Genomic DNA, 20,998 nt, shown 5'->3' on the forward strand with positions numbered 1-20,998 from the left:
ATAAATTTGAATGATAAAAATCGGTAAAACTGAATCTTTTCCCGATAAGTCATAGTTTGACGTCGCGAAAATAACAATTTACGTTAGCAACGTCATTATCTCCCCTGTAACTGTATCGTATGCCCTTAAGGTGGTACCTAACACTACAGGGAGATAACTCTGTAAAAATCAGCTAAGCGTTTTAATTACGTTGTATTGTTAAGGAAATATTAAGCTTCTCAATGATCAAAATTAGTGTTTGTCAAACTGCTATATAACCAATGAAATTTTTCTGATAAAGTGGTTGGTTCAAATTTTTTGAAATTTTTATGTTTTTGTCAGAGGGTCAAAGTAAACATTTTGTCAAAATTTTATGAAAATTAAACGAGCCAAATTAATATTAGTCAAGGTGTTGGGTACCACCTTAATAGACTACTGACTTATTTTTAAAATACGTATCGACGACAAACAATATTCCTACGACTTTTGCCATTTGGGAAATGTAAACGACTCGTCTTTAGAGATTTTCGTGAGATTGCTAACAAGACCGGACGGACACACGGACAGACAGACGGACGGACGCTCAGTATTTCCATGTGCCCCGCAACGTGTTATGAGGGGGGAAAAATGAGATGCAACAATACTATTACTTTTTATTATTAAATATATATATTAAATCATCACCTAACTATATAATACATTAGAAACAAATATAAAGGATTCAGAAACATACACATAACTTAGTAGCCTTAAGTTATTATTCTATTTATAATCATAGTGTTTAAGCTATAAAGGGATTCAGTAGGAATAGCAAGTCAACACTGACTTTGTTTTCACATTAATGTACTTGTATTGGAAGTCATATTCAATTTCTATATTACTTTCAAACCTTTAAAAAATAAAAGGAAAGAAACATATGTCCAAAAAACATGAAAAATATGCAAACTCATAAAAAATATTAAAATTGTTAGCTCCATGGAACCTTAATTGCACACTTGGAAAATATGCATGATAATGACTCAGTACATTGTTCTGACAACATATCTGGTTGAAATTTACCGTAGAAAAAAATGATCATAACTGTGCTTGTCTCCAAAGTTTAATATACATAAGGTTTAACTGACTGACGTAATGCAATTTATTGTTATTTTGATTAATTCCTGAAATCGCATTTCAGCTGTAATAGCATTTCAAATTATGAAAGCATATGTATTTTAAGCTCAATAGGTTATATCTTACCCTTATTTAATTATAAAATGTAAGATGAGGTGGAAGAGTATTTAGATCACAGATAATAAACTTAATCACTTTTGAGAATTATGTAAGATTACACAATTTAAAAAAGAAACATCTCCTTTCATCAAAGTATATATCGTAACAAAAATGTTAAATTTAAGGCAAACAGTATATTTTCCCTTCTAAAAAGCTTGAACAACAAGGATAAAAATTGAGACTTGCAAATCATCCCTAAAATAGTTTACAATATTGAAATATGATGTTTATTTTTCAATTTTCAATTTACACAAGGACAAAAAAAGTCAAATTTAAATATTTATCTGCAGAATGCCACAGAGCATAGCAACAGAAATGATAATATTAATTGTGCATACATCAAACACCAATCTTCATCGTGCTGTGTAAGTTCTACCATGCCTGTGAAAAGTCAATTAGTAAATATGTAAATATATATGTAAATGTGGTAAGTGAGATACATTTGATATATAAAATGTTAATTAGTGAAACGGTTAACTCAAAAGTTAAAACTGATATTCATGTAATTTTCTTGCTGAATTTTTTTTTTCTAGAAAATGTCAAAATTATATTAACAATAAATGTTCTCTTAAGTTCAATAATGACTGAATCTTTATGTGGTGTTGCATTTTATATTAATATAGAGAGCTCAAATACATTGTAAAACTTATGAGTTAATCTAGTGTTATGATATTCTATGAATATGCAGTGAAACCTGTTAAAACTGAACCCTGTCTCAACAGAAAACTTTTTCCTCAGCACATACACTGACTATTCTGTAGACAAGTAGTCTGTATAAATCAAAAATAAGTCTAAGACAACCAAAGTCATCAGTTCTTGTGTCTGGTCTTTTAAAACAAGATTCACTGTACATCAACACACAAAAGCTAATACAACTGTTACATTGAAAACCATAGGTTGCTCTTTTAAAAGTACATCTAATAAATTAAACTTCTTAAGAAATGATAGACACTGTACTCAATATTAAATAAATATTGAAACAATATTCTTATCCAGTCAGTATGGCCATACAAATGTGTTGTAAGCAGATTGGACTACTGCATGTACAAAAAAAGTTCCATGAGTAGGTATAATATCGATGTAATCTGAAGCCAGATTTTGATAGCTGATTGGGTAGAAGGTTTTAATTTGTAAAATATTAATTTTACATACCCAGACGTCTTGTTTCCCTAATCTTGACAACTTTGAATTTTTTTTCAACACATTCCAAGCTTTCTAAAATGTTATCAACAAGGGAGATACACTGTTTTGCATGGACCAAGTAACAAACTAAGTATCAAACAGAAGCAGATTGGTTTTTTTTTTTTTTTGGGGGGGGGGGGGTAGGGTGGGCAAGGATCCCCGGCTCCCAATTGTGGAGCTTCATATTAGATAAATACATAGACTTTTTACAAGTATCACTCCAAACATTGGTTTGCCAGGTCCCCTTATTTCAAAATCCTGGATCTGCACCTGTCAGTTATGACATTTATAGATAATAACTGAGGGCAAACTCTGCCATTCCTTTTTAGTGATCTGTAACCTCTTTTGTGACTTCATTAGATATGGTTGCTGTTGAAGGAGCACAATGAACACAAAAAAGTAATAGTAAATGAACTGCACAGAGCCAAAATTCATTTGGAGCAAAGTAAAAATGAGACCAAGCATAAGATATGTTGTATGATTATTAAAAAAAAATGTGAATGAACATTTGTGTTATGAAGAGTTACAGAAAACATTGCTGAACACTGGCGAAAAGTAACTCATAGACAAGTAATTTTCATAGAATGTCACTAAATTTTTAAGTCGATAAGGGGTAATCTTCATACTTAATTTAATAAAGCTCTGATTTTAGTTCCTAAGAGAAATGTGACAAATATTCCACGAGTCAGGATGGAAAGACATAGGTTAACCATAGTATACCCATACTTTGGAGCAAGGATTAGGAAGTGTGTGAGAAATAATTCTTTATGAGAGATAGAGTTTCTGTTTTCATTGCATCTATTGCACACAAAAGGAAATCAGTTATACAACAATATAAAGGACTATGCATGTACCTCCTTAATATATTCTTGTTTCAAAGACCAATTTTAGGAGAAATAGTCCACAAAGAAGCATCATTGCCAAGAAAAGATAATCCTTTTTTACCAAATAAGTTCATAGAAATAGTCCATCTAAGAGCCGCATTGCCAAGCATAGGTATCCTTTTTTTTAAGCAAGATTATACCATATATGAGCTGCGTCAGATAGAAAACAACCTAATGAAAATGAATATAAATACATCTGTTAACTTATTTCAGGTAAAAAAAAATTCTATGCAAAGTCTGTAAGTGTTTGAAAATTCAGTTGATATAAGAATCTACAAAACATATCAAAATTCATTTTTTTATATTTCGTATTTAAATGTTTTAAAATCAATCAAAGTCTTATACAAGAACATGTATATGGGTGCTTGAATAAGGTTGATTTCTATAGGATGTAGCTCATATAGTATATATAAGTTTGCTAAGCTAAAAAAAAAAAAAATACAGTGCAATAAACAACACTTAAGTTAGTGTATTAAAAAAGATACTGTTATTATGGGCTTTTCAATAAAAAGTTATATGCAGTCTTTGAAGTCATTGGAATAGAAATGTCTTTTGATAGTTGGGTATAGAACATATTGCAGCATTAAGTATATGGTATACTATTGCATCTTTGGTTGCTTTTTTTAAAAGTGCACTTTCAAAGACCCTAATATACCTTTTTTTCTAGAACAGCCCTTAGTAACGAATTATGAGGTGCATATATTGGTAATTTCTAATGAAATGATTGTTCCCAACCTCCTACTAGTATCATTTTAAAACAACACATGTAAATATGTAACACAAATGTTTAAATGGAAAAGTTTTTAAATTATAATAAATAAGATGTGTTCAACAATTTCCTCAATCAATTGGACAAACAATTTTCTTTCAGATAATAATTATTTGAAACAGAGTATAGCTATGTCACACAAAAATAAAACTGAACATAAAGGGTCTTATCTATCTCTTTCCCATACCCTATCTTTTCCTTTGTCAGACAAAAATAAAATACATGAAAAATATTTTTATAAAAAACGTATAACTAAAACAACCTTTCAGATCAATATACTGTAAATTCAGATTTATTGCGATCATTTCTTATTGCGATTTCAACATGACAGACCAAAATGTGATAATAATTATTACTATTACAGAAAAAGCTGCATACTAATATTGCAATACTAACTGTAAATTCCCATTATTTGCAATAATAAAAACCTTGAAATAATTTCTGAATATACAGCATGCGATAAATAAGTGATTCTATGCAGCTTTAAAATTTCCAATCATTTGATCCCAGAATACCTACTTCTGAGCACACATTAATGTTAAGTTTTGTACTGCTGTTAGTGTAGAGAGATCGTTCTGTCCTGTAATAAGATGTCGGTCTATAATCACATGTACTGCATCACAGTCACTACCTACAATAAAGTCAAACTCACTGCTTTATCATGTTGTAAGTAATGGACTTCTATCAAGTATCAAACAATATCATAATCAAAATAAAAGAGATTTGATGTGTTAGCTTGGCCACTTCACTCACATGCTAACAAAAAAAGTCTGAAGGATTTTATGTTAAGTTTGTGAGTTCACAAATCAATAAATTCTATGTAAAATATAACTTTATAGTTCCAATAAAATGCACTAAAATTGATGTTAAGGTAGATGGGGTGTCTAAATTATAATCCATAGAATTTTTTAATAATTTGCCAAAATGTAGTTTATATCATGCTTTTTAAAAAAAAATAATAAAAAAAATGGGTCACGGGGCTTATTTTCACGCTACAGGTTGTGCAAAATTGACAGATTTTGTATAGATTATGCATGGAAACCCAATTTTCTGCCATAAAACAAAAACTACACCATAGAATTTTGAGATAAAATATGAGAAGACAGCTCTAATAGTATGCTTTCAGATAAGAAAAAGAAAAAATGAGGTCACGGGACTCGTTTTCTTGCTACATAATAAAATAGGTAAATTCCTAACACATTCTATTGTAAAAGTAACTTTATCTGAATTATCTGCCCTTACATTTGAGTTGCCTCCCCTTATGTGACGAAGTTTGAAAAAATAGAATCAAACAAAAGTATTCTGTTTTTTTGTAAAATACAACCATAAATATGATAAAATAGGTCATTTTCTATATTGGAATGAAAATTCTTACACATGAATTACCTACTACTCACAAAACTTGCACCTTTTATTAAAGATCTAGACCGATTGTTTTCTGGTATTTCAAAATCCAAGATGGAGGAAGACACCCTATCTACCTTAGTTTCGAAAAAAATTTCATCAAGTTACAGTTTTGTCAGTGTAGGAATTCATACTTGCGATGTCATGAAATGAGTTTATACATGTATTAACTCTTTGGTTGCCATGATGCTACTAAAGCCAATGGAAAAAGATTTAAAATACAACAATTGGATTATTTTAAGAATCTTTATGATGGGAGTATTATAAATTTAGTTTAATTTTGCACAATATATAATGTCCGATAAAGTTAGACTTATTGGATTCATCCATAATGCAACATAAAATGACTTTGAAAATTACGAAATAATGTGTAATTTGGACTTTGAAATAGAAATTTCCAGATTGTCCATGATTTAAATCACTGCATAGTTTGTACAAGTCAAATTGAGAAAAGAATAATCTTCAACTCACTTTTAACAATTTTTGTGATAAATTCATTGACTGATATTAAGTAAATGATTAGAAATCAATATTTCTATTTACATGTTCCTTAATTATCAAATCATTTCGAGTTATGCCCTATCAGGTCAAATTTCCCAAGCAAAAACCTCTCACTTTCACATTTTTCATAAACACATTCATATACCAATTAGTTTTAAAGCAAATTTAAATTGGTGCTTCAAGAAACTGTCAAATGATAAGTTTTGAAATGACCAAACTTACTACAATCTATACATTCTAATTAAGTTAATTGATCACAAGCAAGAGTATTTTGATACAAACTCACTTAAAGTTAACCAATATAAGCCATTATGAATTGTATCCCCTTTATTAATTCTATTGTGCATTCTTTGTATCGATCTATCTCCCTCATTGTCCTTTGTTAAATTATGTTAACTATGTTGGTTGCAATGAACTTGCATAAACTTAACATCCTTTATGACATACTTTTTTTTCTCCATTAACCTGTAACCTATTGTATATTTTTTCTAGCTTTGCTACATGATGTTCAACAAAACTTACAGTTGTACTTTCCACCAAGGTCTTTTATTGTGTCTTCTGTTATAAGTGGTAATGATGAGAAATCAGCACTTTTTGCTAGTTCATATACTGATGGCTGAAACAATATATTACTATAGATACTATTAGCAGATTAGTGACACTAAATATGAAATATTAAAATAATTCAGATTTTGAAAGTTCTTTAATTCTTTTTTCCTCTTGTTTCCTAATCACAATCTTTAATTACTTTTCGTTACTTTTTCTTTTGTATTATTTCGTTTTTTGTACAGGATAAATTCATAAATAAAATATGTGAACACTAACTTGTCTCTAAATTCATATTAAGAATCAAATTCAAGGAAAGAATTCACATAATAAAGTATCAAAAAGGACTCTAATATTTCAGGTATCACAAAATAAAACGTAATCGTTTCCGAATAAGAAAAAAATTTATTACCCCTGTTAAACTATAATCTTCAAAGGACCATTGTTTGTTTTCTTCTTTTGCACAAAACAAAGCAGCTACTCCCAATCCTATTGCACATATTGATTCTGAAAAAAAAATTTGATTCATAAAAGGCTGTATCAGAAAATAGGTATTAAAAATAGTATATTTGATGGAGTTAATCACAAAAACATGGATCAAAGACTCAAATGGCAAGGTTGCACTAATTATATATGCTGTATTCTGAGTATTTACATAAAATAGGTACAAATGTTTGGCCTGCCGACACAACCACCCATCCCCATAACATCACCATACTATAAGCCAGTTTTGAACAACCCAGCCAAAATCAAATTTACAAGACTTACACTTTTAAAACCCTGATAAAGGAAGAATTATAACCAACCTGTATAAGGTTTACAAAACCAATTACTACAAGTCATAAGCTGTTAGTGCCTACTAAGAATTCAACTGACTTAATTGTGATACATAAAATTTCAAGGTTTAAAGAATTTTTGCTCTTCATATTTTCAAATTTTCGTTAATATTATTAAACTCTTCTTGATTTTTTTCCTAGGCAATGCATTGAAAATTTTTACAATGCTAATCCATATTTCCTAATTTATTTTAATAAATCTCCAATAAACTCTTTTTTTAGCTCACCTGGCCCGAAGGGCCAAGTGAGCTTTTCTCATCACTTTGCGTCCGTCGTCCGTCGTCGTCGTCGTCGTCGTCCGGCGTCGTCTGTTAACTTTTACAAAAATCTTCTCCTCTGAAACTACTGGGTCAAATTTAACCAAACCTGGTCACAATCATCATTGGGGTATCTAGTTTAAAAAATGTGTCTGGTGATCCGGTCAACCAACCAAGATGGCCGCCATGGCTAAAAATAGAACATAGGGGTAAAATGTAGATTTTGGCTTATATCTCTGAAACCAAAGCATTTAGAGCAAATCTGACATGGGGTAAAATTGTTTATCAGGTCAAGATCTATCTGCCCATAAATTTTCAGATGAATCGGAGAACCTGTTGTTGGGTTGCTGTCACTAAATTGGTAATTTTAAGAAAATTTTGCAGTTTTTGGTTATTATTTTGAATATTATTATAGATAGAGATAAACTGTAAACATCATAATGTTCAGCAAAGTAAGATCTACAAATAAGTTGTCATGATCAAAATTGTCAGTCGACCCCTTTAGGAGTTATTGCCCTTAATAGTCAATTTTTTACAATTTTTTGTAATTTTTTGTAATCTTTTACAAAAATCTTCTCTGAAACTACTGAGACAAATTTAACCATACTTGGCCATAATCATTATTAGGGTATCTAGTTTAAAAAATTTGTCCGATGACCCCGCCTTCCAACCATCATGGTCAATTTGGTTAAAAATAGAACATAGGGGTAAAATGCAGTTTTTGGTTTATATCTCTGAAACTAAAGCATTTAGAGCAAATCTGACAGGTGGCAAAAATGTTCATCAGATTCAGATTTATCTCCCCTGAAATTTTCAGACGAATCCGACAACCTGTTGTTAGGTTGCTGCCCCTGAGTTAGTAATTTTACAAAAATTTTGCAGTTTTTTGTTATTATCTTAGATATCATTATAATATCTAATATCTAATACAGTAGACTCCGGCAAATCGGATACCCAAAATGTCAGCTAAAAATATCCGATTACCCGATATATTCAATTAGACGATGAATGTATATTCATTAAATATTCTGCAATAATGAGTAGGTATAATCCTGAGATGTTACTAACACTGACAATTGCTAAATATGTGAAAGGGCTGGAGGATTGATGGAGTGATTTTTATCAGTTACATCACCACGATGTTTGTGTAAAAAATTATCAGCTGATTATGTAATGATTAAATTTGTTTGCAGTTTTTAAATCCTTTATTTATTAAAATAAATCAAATGTCCTGAAATATTTATGTGAATTATTATCTACCATCCATAGTTTGTCTTTATTTGTTTTGTAAGCAAATTAATATCCATTATTTACATTATCACACAGGTAAACTAATTTGGCTATAAATAGATCTAAGCATGTCTGTGTAGAATCTTCAAACTAAAATCGTATTTGTTATAATTTTATTTCTTTAAATAATCAAATTTAAATAAATTTTTGAAAATAATCATGATTGATAAAATATTATTGCATAAAGTTTACGGTTTCTGAAGACTATTTATATTTAGGTCATAGTTCTAGAGGCTTCCTCACAAATTTGTAAACATCCAAAATGGCGTCCATGACATGTGGTTACTTATGCACATGTGAAAAAAATATATCTGACAAAAGTCAGATTTCTCTTGTCAAAAGGGATTTATATTTATATTGCAATAAATTATTCAGAAGGAGGTACATTCAGTTTAGATTATATTTCTGATTCTGTGAACATTTAGTGTTTAATCAAAATTCTCAGCAACGTCAACTTGTCAACTGAGTCTTGCATATTTTATAAATAAATTCAAACCATTTGAAGTAAAAGGGCATCTTATTCACATGACAAAGGAATACAATGATTAAAGACAACAATTTATTAAGAAATAGTTCCTTTTATTTAAGAAAAAACAAAATCTTCTTGTCTGCAAGATTGTAAATTCGTAACTTCCGGGTCCATTTCCTGTCAGAAAAACATTGAAAATATCCGATTGTGCATGGTTTTGAACAAAATGACCTGAATATTCTTATCCGATTTGCCGATATATTCTTATATCCGATATTCGATTACACGATAAAATTAACATTAAACATATAGGGAAGGGTTTGGTGTTTTGAAATAATATTACAATAGCCGATATATTCGTTTAGCCGATATCCGATTAGGTGGAGTCTACTGTATTATTAATTATGATTTTAACCTTATTTTACATGATTTCCAAAGCATCAGTAAATACAGGTGAGCGACACAGGCTCTTGAGAGCCTCTAGTTTTATTTCTGTAACAATTTTATACAGTTAACAATTCATTTCTCTTTAAACCAAATACTTCACTACATATGATTTGATTTTGATTTTGGTGTTTTAACGCCACTTTTAAGCACCGCTTTTGGGCTATTTCTATGCGGCCAGTTTTTATTGGTGGAGGAAGCCGGAGTGCCCGGAGAAAACCACCGACCTTCACTAAATATGAAGACAACACAATTGAAAAACTTGCCTGAATCTGTCAAGATGTATTTCAAAGTGAAAGGTCAATTTAAAGTGTCAACTCTATAGCAGAAAGGGGCATATTTTATATCATGTACATAGCAAGGCTTTAAATATTAAAATCTCCAGTGCAAATGCAATAAAAAAAAAATCTAGAAAAAAAATAAGATATTTAACAAATATTGAAACCATATCTTAATTGGTTAATGTTACATTTTCAGAACCGTTCCTTACTTTTCTCTTTAACAAAATGTCTAATAATGACAGCTAAGTCTTCATTGTTTGTTAAATCATGTAAAGCACCAGGAGCAGCAGGTATCAATAATGCTGAATATCTGTTCGCTGGAAGATAAAATAAAGAGTGCATAAGGGAATGAATGTAATTGACCACTTTCGAGTAATGTCATTCACCAGAAAAGCTAGTTCATCAGTTATGCGCACCTTTATGACATCATTTACCAGATAGAGGGCCCGCCTGTATCCCTGCACTGTTAAAGTTCATCAAGCGTCTTTGTGATCGTTATTATACAGGATAAACTAAATATAATTTTTCTTGCGTAGGAACTTAATCACAAATTCCTAATGACAGCAGTATTGATTATCAATTATAAGAATTTAATTTGCTGAATAATTCATGCAATATAGCATCATATTTTTCCAACCACTTGCTCAACATGGGAAGGAAGTGACAATGCCCTTAAACACACAAATGATATTCACTAAAACCAATGTTTTTGACTGAAATGCAACGAACTCGAAAGTGGTTTATTTGTAGAACATTTTTTTGTTCATTTATATTACACAGTCATACAAACAAAATCAATTTGTCTCTGACCTAAGTTCTAAATGTGAAAGACGATGATGGTCATCTGTTATGGCTGTTTAACCGGTGCTTTGCTATTGCGTCAATTGGCATGTAATATAAAATACAACTTTGGATTCATTATTATTCGTGGGATATCAATTTATGCAGATTTCATGGGTAAAGGTAAAGCACAAATTTAAATGCTTATTTAACCAAATACAAGTTTTCTAATGGCTTTTATGCAGACTTTGGGAAAACCACGAAATCAAATACCCACGTGCGAAATTACAATTTTCCTAAATTCACAAAAAATTAAGACCTAAGAAAATAAATGAATCAATAGTATATACCTTACAACAATCAAGGTCTTAGTGTTGTTGTTTTTTTTTATATATTGAACAATGACCAAATCAGTTTAGTCAGGGATCATTAATTAATATCAGAAAAACACAAAATGATGTATGTAGTGTTTAAAAATATGTGTAAATTGATATTTTTTGAATTGTTTGAATGGAAGCAAGGCTTCCAAAACGGTCATATATTCCGGACATTTGTATAATGTCTGGTAAAAGTCCGGCTGGGCAAAGTATGAAACGGTCATCTACTTTTAAGTTTTCAAGGCTTTCTTAAGAGACGGTCATTTTAACATAATTTCGCGATCTTTTTGACCCAACCTTTTGTCTTTAACAGCCACACATTTGTGGTCATAAAAGTGACATGATCATTGAGTACTATCAAAACAACCCCTACTTTAATACCTTCTTATTTTAATCAAGGCTAATTAGTTGTCGAACAGCTGAAATTTACCTGTTCAGGTGACAGGTAAACTATTTTGAACCGGACATTGATCCGTCTATTCAAAGTTATTTTCTTACATTTCAGCGGTTTGCATCTAATTAACTAGTCAAAAAGATTTAAAATATCAGAAATACGTTTACAAATATGATTTGATGAAAAAATTAAAAAGGTGAAAATGAAAAATCGTCATAACCACGTTGTTTGAACCACAGACATGTCTCTCTTTGAACTAGTACACGTGTGCGCATGTGCGCAGGTGTGAAATTTAATTATGCATCCTAATTTCTTCAAAAAATGCTTAAATTTTCATTGATACCTTTATCTCACGTTTATTTCGAATATTTTCTTGAAGAAATAACGTAGAAAGAGCTACGTACACTCATTCATGCTTTGCAAACGTACACGGAATTTACGTATCCGTCTCTGGTCCATGTTTTACCATTGTCAAGATAACATCCGGTATAAGATTTAAACGAATGTAAAGTTTTTGACAACGTTATTTTGCACAAATAAAGAGTCTAAGGCAGATATAAGTACGCTGATGTTGCACACTTCGAATGATGCACTGCCAATTTAACAGTTTACGTCAGAACTTCGAATTTGAATCAAAGAAAGTTTAATATCGTTTTTTTTTTAATGTCAATCATTGGGATGGCCAACTCAGCAACTGAATACCATAATTGCCTTTTGTTTATTTAGTCTTAAAGGATTAAAATCGGGATAATATATAAAATGGCCGGCTGGCTAAAAATAATTTTGGAAGCCCTGAATGGAAGGCCTAGAATTGAAAATAAAGATATCTTCATTTTTCTGTTTCAATACATACTACTTATGTTGTGTAACATATCAGGTACAAAATAGAAATTAAAAGGAAAGAATGAGTTATCTCCCATAGTTTTCCAAATAATTTCTTTCAAAAAGATACTATCTAATGGTGTACACAATAGTGTGTTTGAAATGGATGGATAATTTTTTTTTTTGGTCTGTAACACTGGTATTTAAAGACAATATTTTGTTTTGGTTTTCTTGAGCATCATCATTAAACCGACAGCTGTGTCTACCTTATTAACTAACTTCCTTAAGTAGCAAAAATATTGTGACCCTTCATCCAAAATTATGTGCCTTCTTTTATTTCCTTGTTCAAGTCAGTGGGCATTTGGTTGATAGGGGGCTGTGAAGATTTTTATTGTATGAATAAAGAAAATGTTGCTTATAAGTCAATGAGACAGCAACCCAATGACAAAAATAACCAAAAGACATTTATTTTACTGTACCACAAATGGACAAGATAGGCAAAAGTAGAGGTTTGTCCGCAGGTAAAGCAGATTTACCCCACACATTTTGTACCAGTGTATCAAATCAGGCAAAAAATAGAGAATGGAAACTGGGAATATGTCAAAGAGGCTACAACCCAAACAATAAGTAGAAAACAGCCCAAGACCACCAATGGGTCTTCAAAGCAGCTAGAAAATCCTGCGCCGGGAGGCAGTTGCAGTTGGCCCCTAAACAATAATCTATACTAGTTTGGCAAAATGGATACATAAGTTATTTTTTCATTTGACTACCACGAGATACAACTTCACTGGATACTTATTTGCCAAAAAGCAACACAACAGGTGCCAGTACCTGAACAGAGACTGCTTAATACCCTTTTAAACCACCTGTTTCCTCCTCAGTTTTTATTGTTGTTCAATCTTTGGTTTTAGGTGTTTTGTTTTTTTACTTGTCTTTTTATGTATTTCTGTTGCCCATGGTCCCATTCATATTTTTACAACTTTGAATGCGTTTTTGTTCTTCTTGTCATAATAAAAGTTGCAAATTAAGAGTTATTCAAAGCAAAAACTCATTAAAGATACTTAATGCATTTTTTTCTACCCAACATTTATCAGTGGCACAGGAATCCAGTATTTTTTTGTTATTTTAACAAGGTAAATTGTCACAGTAAGGTGAAAATTTTGGTATGTGGTTTTGATTAACAATTTATCTAATTGAGTAAAGTCTTAATAAATTTGACCTTATCTTTATGACAATTCTCTTACGGTCAATAGTCTCTAAGCCTATTGGTGTGGAGACCGATTTACTTCTAAATTCATTAAACCATCTTCTATTGTTGTCATCTTGTTGAATAAACTCTATATTCTTCCCCTGAAATGAAGCAAAGATAAGAATGCACTACATTTAAGGGATTGTACTCAGCAGTCAAGGGTATAACTTAAATAAGTTATTAGAGAAAATAACATGCATGTTGTTATTACAGTTAATTTCATGAGTTGTCGACTCTTTGTTTCTAAAATTGTCTTCATCTGTAGTAACATTATCCTTTGTTATTTGTTAAATAATAATAAATATTTTAATTTTTGGTGGGCACTATAGAATTCTTGAAACTTTATTTTTTCTGTAAAAACATAGGTGTACTATGCATGATTGGTAAACTATGAACTGTTGTACCTTTCTAAAGTTTAGTATACTTAAAGACAATAATAATATCAATAGAATTTGTAAACATTTTAACAAAACAAATGATGTGTGTTGCAACTTTGAAACATGTAACATACATATGTTATCACAGTTTTTTTTTATATTTTAGCCCACAATAACGACATGTATGTTATTTTTTCTAATAACTTATTTAAGTTATACCCTTGACTGTTCAGCTCTTATTTTATTTATTTTATCAAATTTCTACAGGACATTTGTAATGTAAATAAACTTATCTGTATTAACTACAACATGTACAATATACATTAGTTTGTTATCAGCTGAAGGTTTTGAAATGATAAAAATTTATATACTTATTATAAATCATTAATATCTACTTAGTACTTCTTTTAATTTGACACCCACAATCACATGACAATTTCATCAGTTTATGTTGCCTTCTACATTTCAAGCACAAATAAGCAAATAAAAAACGCAAGACGAGCTCACAAATTATGACAGTTAAATAATTGGAGATGCACATCACAGTTAACTAATAATGTTTATTCTGAAATTATTAAAGCTAGAATGGACATTTTAGGTTAAAATTATGAAAGTCAAGACATGTTTGGCTTAGATCTGTCAAAGTGCACTTTCATTTTAAAGGTGGTAGGAGTGGTAAAATAAACAGCATTATACCCACTATCTGGTCATTAATACCAAATATACTCACATTAGGTGATGCTACCTGGATATTGAAGTTGGAGCTGGCCAAGTTATAAGCCTGTCTAAATGATTCTGAGGAGACACCTATAAAAATATACAAGTACACACACTGAAAATATTCAAGTAAGATATATATAAAAAATAAAATATACACTTTACACGCCATAGGCATGATATGGTCCTGTTGGTAATTTTATGAGTGTCAATCATTATCAAAGAGACTTCAATACAATCAAATGAAAAGAGACACACAGAAGTGGATTTGATCTAAAGTGATAAGCAGGAAACCGTACCATCATTTGACCATATCTCAAACTGTAAATCATTCTGAGGTGTGTATTACAATTGGCTGTTAGTTTATCTATCAAAATTTATCAAAATTTAATCATCATAATCCATAGAAAAAAAATGAATGCAATTTCGTAATAACATGACTGTGCCCTGCTTGATTTATTTCATTTCCATGTCCAGGGGAGGCTGAACACTAGGTCAAATAAATAATTTGGCATAAATTCATAACAAGTTGAACATCTTCATGATCATAATGAAAATGTCAATTTTCATGTGAACCAAGTTTAAGTTGGTGAATAGTTGTCTCATTAGCAAATATATTAAACAATTATATCTCTGATTTTTATACTTTAAGGAAAAGTATTAAGTATTAGTAATTGAACATTATTTCATATGTTGATCTTGTTTGCACAAAGTCAAAGACAGCAAGCCATTGCAGTTGGAAATAAAACATTTGCAAAGAAGCCTGTTTTTAATAAACAGTCAGCAAAAATATCTTGTGATGAGATTGTCTAACTTTTCGGTATTGATATTGACTATCAACTTAATTTTAATCACCACATTAAAAATATTTGTTGTAAAGCATCTCAACAACTGAATGTTTTAAAGCGCATAATGGCTGCTACCTTAATAAATTAAATACATTGATCATTTTCCAAAAATTCATTTTATCGAATTTAAATTTTTGTCCTTTGGCATGGCATTTTTGCAACAAAAATAATACCACTAAATTAGAGAAAATTCAGGAAAGGGCTTTACGATTTATATATGAAGACAATTCTAGTTTATATGATAAACTACTTTTACAAGCAAAGGTTCCATCACTGAAAATTGGACGTATACATAACATGGCTATTGAATGTTTTAAAATTTTATATAAATTGTCACCACCATGTTTTAGTTTTATTGAAAGATTGTAAATATAATTTTAGATATTCTAATGATGTAGATATAGCTAGGGTTTGAACATCAACCTATGGTAGGAACTCTTTTAAATATACAGCTGGTGTTTTATGGAATGAATTACCTGATGATTTTAGAAAAATTGCTAATTTTAGTCAGTTCAAAATATTTTAAAGTCACGGAATGAAAATGATTGAAAGTGCACAGTTTGTGCAGATAATTAATTAATATATTATTCTAAAATTTTTACCATGTAGATCATACCCTTTTTTAAATATTTTATGCTATGCTAAGCATTTTACCAGCTTTTAATCATGCCAATTATATTATTGTTTATGGCGGATTTTGTTTGTTATTGTTGATTTTCTGAAATTGTTTAACATTTCACAGCGGTATAATACTCTTACTTTAACTATTCATCCCTTATTTTATTGATTTTGTATTTACATTGTATCATAGATCAAATTTATTCGTTCAGTGTATGTTCACTTGTGTCAATATGTCTTTTGATTGAGTTAAGCCATTTCAATTCATATTTTATAGTGTGTCTTTCTATGTTGTGATGTTACACTATTGTTTCAGATAAGGGTGAAGGTTTGGTACCATTAAAACGTTTAAACCCGCTGCAATTGTTTGCACCTGTCCTAAAGTCAGGAATCTGATGTTCAGTAGTTGTCGTTTGTTGATGTGGTTCATAAGTGTTTCTCGTTTTTTATATAGATTAGACCGTTGGTTTTCCCGTTTGAATGGTTTTACACTAGTAATTTTTGGGGCTCTTTATAGCTTACTGTGCGGTGAGAGCCAAAGCTCTGTGTTGAAGAGCGTACTTTGACCTATAACAGTCAGAGATATAACTCTATAGGGTTATTACAGAAAATAACTTGCGTGTGTTATTACAGATACTTTCATGATCATGAGTTGTCTACTCTTTATTCCTTAAATTTTCTAAATCTGTAATAACATATGTTTGTTATTTGTAAAATTATTTCATTTATAGTGGCCTCTAGGGATCACTTGAGACTTTGCGCAGAAACTAAATGCATAGCCTTGATAACTAATTTTTTAATTAAATTAATACATTTTTGATTAACCATGGTAAATCAATGAGACAAGGCTATTAAGGGATAAACTTAGCTGTGATAACAAGGCTCAGTTATTAAAGGAATTTAACTTATTATATAAGACACTTGGGAATTACTGAGAAACTTGCGCAGAACCTCATTACATGCTCTGGTCATTATTTCTTACAATAAATTAAAATACATTGTAATTAAGCATGATGTATGTCTGAGCAAATGCTTTGAAGTGATATAGAGAAGCTGTGATAACACCCTTTAGTTATTACAGGCATATTTTTTCTGTAATAACATATAGGTGTACTATGCAAAATTGGCAAACTATGAACTGTTATATCTTTCAATAGTTAAGTATACATATAGGCAAAAGTAATATCAATAGAACTTTTAAACATTTTAACTAAACTAATGATGTATATTGTCCCTTTGAAACATATAACATACATAAGTTATCACAGTTCTTTGATTTTTTAGTCCATAGTAACAAATGTATGTTATTTTTCTGTAATAACCCTATAGAGTTATATCCCTGACTGTATAATGGTTTATTTCTATAAATTGTGACTAAGATGGAGAGTTGTCTCGTTGGCACTCATACCACATCTTCTTATATCTAGTTTACATTTATATGCTATTAGCTTTTTAATACCTAGTATGCTTTTAGCTTTAATACCTAGCTTATCATGCTTATATTCTGCTTATCACCACCATGCTTTTGGTGCTTCATTTGTGCTGTGTAATTTATTGCATGTGTATTACATCTACATCGTACGACGAGCCATCAGCACATTGATGACTATACGTCGGTGCATCACAAACAGACATATTATTAAAAGATAACAATTTTAAAAGAGTGCAATAATCAAAAATAATTTTGTGCAAAAATAAAAAATAAACACATTTACATATATTTACAAACAGGGTAGATATTTAAATATACATGTACTGACTTTGGATTAGTATTTTAAACTGATCCAAAGAGTTGACGCTGATGTTGTTTTGTGGAAGTGAATTCGAGAGTACAACTGTGTATGGGAAAAAGCTGTACTTAAAGTAATCCTGGTGTTTTTGACTGGCTGTGGTGAAAGGTAAAGGTTTAGATCTACTGCTATAAGGTGGTGTGTAATTTTATACATCATTGTTACTCGATTGATGTTTCTATGAGTTTCTAGTGACTTCCATTTTAGATGGTCAATCATGGAAGTGACACTACTGGTGTTATGGTACCTGTTGGTGACATAACGTGCTGCCCTTCTCTGTACTTTTTCAATGTTGTTTTTTTGTTTTTGGGTGTTAGGAGACCAAACTGAAGAGCAGTATTCTAGGTTAGAATGTACCATAGATTTATAAGCCAAACTTTTTGTTTCTTCTTGGTTTATTTTTAGGTTTCTTTTTTTAAAAGCCCAAAATCTTAATCGCTTTAGCTGTGATGTTGTTTATATGAGTATCCCATGACATGTTGTTGCATAAGGTGATACCAAGATATCTTGCTGTGTTGACGGATTCTAAAATGTGGCCTTTAAGTACATCATGTACATAGTTATGTTTGTATAGTGACTGTGATCGTGTTACAATGAGGGAATTGCATTTTTCTGGGTGAAATTGCATACCCAAAGTTTGTTCCCATTTGGCTAGGCAGTCTAAGTGATTTTGTAGGATGTTACAATCTTGCTGATTTTTAATTGTTCTGTATAAAATACAGTCATCTGCAAACAAGCATGTTTTTGATGTAACTGTTGCAGGAAGGTCATTTATGAAAATCAGGAAAAGAAGAGAACCCAAGACTGAGCCTTGAGGCACCCCACTGACCACAGGCATTTGACTAGATACCTCCCCATCTAGGACAACCTGTTGCATTCTGTTATTAAGGAAGGCTGATACCCAATTCCAGGTATTTCCCCTTATGCCATAATTATCCATCTTCCTTAATGATTTTTTGTGAGGCACCATGTCAAATGCCTTGGAGAAGTCTAAAATTATAAGGTCTGTTTGTATGCCATTAATGAAGGTTACTGAGTAGTTCATGACTTAATGTAAGAAGTTGTGTTTCACAGCTGCTTTTTGCTCTAAAGCCATGTTGATTGTCCACTAGTATGTTATTTGTGTCCAGATGTTTTAGTATGTTACTTACTACAATGTGTTCTAGCAGTTTGCAGCATAAACACATTAGGGAGACAGGCCTGTAGTTACTGGCTAGGTATTTTTCACTTTTTTTTAAAAATAGGAATTACATTTGCCTGTCTCCATTCTGATGGTACATCTCCTTTCAAAAATGGTGTGTTAAAAATGAAAGTGAGATGTGGTGCAAATTTAGAAGCAAATTGTTTTAGGATGCGTGCTGGTATTTAATAATTTCATCTGGGCCTGTGGCTTAAGATGGATCAAGATTTTTTAAAAGTTTTTCTATACCATTTGATGTTACATGTATTTCTGACATAGATGGTTAGTTGTCTGAAAGAGTTGGTATTTGTTCATTGTCATTTTCGGGGTGTAAAAACAGAGTGATATTGTTTATTAAGTATTTCAACTTTTTGTTTTGTGTCATAATCAGCATACACTCAGAGCTTAACGGTGCAACTCCTGAACTGTCTTTTTTTATGGATCTGATGTAATTCCAAAAATTTTCCTGTTTTTGTGTAGTTTCTGGGCTTTCGTCATAGCAAACAATGTTTTCTAAATAAGTCCAGTAGGCTTTTCTTGTCTCTTTCTGAAGTAGTTTTTTTGTTTCCCTGTACTGTTTTTATTGTGAGAGTCCGTTTTCATTTTTTTGAACAATTTTTTCCTTTTTCTAATAAGTGATTTTATCTCTTTATTAACCCATGGTAGTTTCTGTTTTGTGTTATTTATCATTTTAGTTGGAATAGACTCTTCCAAGGTCATGGTTTTCAATATACTATTGTTTTGAAGTTATCCCAAAGTTGAACCATTGTACATAAGTTCTTCTATTTTTGCAATATTGTTAAGATTTATGTTATTTATCTTTTCTTTAATTTGATCATTGTTTGCCTTGTTGTATAGGATGATGGGAATACTAGGTGTTTTTTTTTGCCCTTCTACTCTAGGTTTTAAGTTCGATTCGATGTATACAATTTTGTGATCTGATATTCCAGGAATAACTATTATGTGTCGTATTGTTATAAATGTCTTGTATGTTGGCTAAAAGCTCATTACAGCTTATGTTGTCTTTGTTTGTATACTTTGCCGACTCTACATAAAGCTTATTTATTAGACTAGAGAGCCTCAACAACTTGTGTTGCTCTCATGTCCCTTGACTTTTAGATAAATAATTTCAGCGCCTATAGGCTATGTTCCGTTGCATTTGGTGCCATTTACTTGGTCCTGCAACGTGTTTGAACAGACCCAGATGCAATACTGAGTATTGGCAAATATTGGCAATGCCAATACTGCCAATAGTCAAACTTAAAATTGAGAAAAGGGGCGTTCCCACAACAAGGAAAACATCTTCCAATGTATTTGTCATATCATGAAGTTATGATGTAAAAAAATGTTATTTGTGCAATGATAAGGAAACGGAATCAATCCGCTGTATAACCTTCACTTGAAGAGCTAAGCACTAGCAGACAATTCACTCGAGATGCTGACATTCTCTAAAAAAGGGACTCTATGGTATGGGGAAAACAACCATAAATTAAGAGTACGAATATGACAAAACTCCCTCCTTTATAGGAGCACCGCTTGTGGACGTTCTTCGAATAACAGTCAAAAGTAACATTTCTTTTTTTCTTAATCTAGGCTCTCTATCATTGAGCCAGTACTTAATTTTTTTTGTTCGTGCACATTAAAAAAAAAACCTTTTAGACAGTAAAGCGGGAGCTATAACTAACCAGAAAAATATACAACCGTCAGGCGTATATATCGTAATTTTGTAATA

The 20,998-nt window shown here is 31.0% G+C and overlaps 1 protein-coding gene across 1 annotated transcript; it reads right to left on the reverse strand.

The window, feature by feature from the left end:
- Positions 1-618: 618 nt before the first annotated feature.
- Positions 619-20,737, reverse strand: LOC127704381 (glutamine amidotransferase-like class 1 domain-containing protein 1). Its single transcript, XM_052208416.1, has 8 exons — positions 20,660-20,737; positions 14,844-14,920; positions 13,732-13,837; positions 10,324-10,431; positions 6,950-7,044; positions 6,514-6,607; positions 4,606-4,717; positions 619-1,632 (listed from the first exon to the last, which is right to left on the reverse strand). The coding sequence occupies exons 1-8, from the start codon at positions 20,709-20,711 to the stop codon at positions 1,605-1,607; spliced, it is 672 nt and encodes a 223-aa protein (XP_052064376.1). The 5' UTR covers positions 20,712-20,737; the 3' UTR covers positions 619-1,604.
- Positions 20,738-20,998: the final 261 nt, after the last annotated feature.

This window comes from Mytilus californianus, unplaced genomic scaffold, assembly GCF_021869535.1.
Source record: "Mytilus californianus isolate M0D057914Y unplaced genomic scaffold, xbMytCali1.0.p SCAF_6, whole genome shotgun sequence".
Lineage (NCBI taxonomy): Eukaryota > Metazoa > Mollusca > Bivalvia > Mytilida > Mytilidae > Mytilus > Mytilus californianus.

Coding starts and splice junctions, on each gene's coding strand:
- LOC127704381 (XM_052208416.1), bottom strand. CDS start 20,711: ATGTCAGCATCTCGAGTGAATTGTCTGCTAGTGCTTAGCTCTTCAAGT. Junction 10,432..13,731: donor AGGCTTAGAGACTATTGACC/GTAAGAGAATTG, acceptor TTTATCTTCCAG/CGAACAGATATTCAGCATTA. Junction 1,633..4,605: donor ACATTAATGTGTGCTCAGAA/GTAGGTATTCTG, acceptor GACTTTTCACAG/GCATGGTAGAACTTACACAG.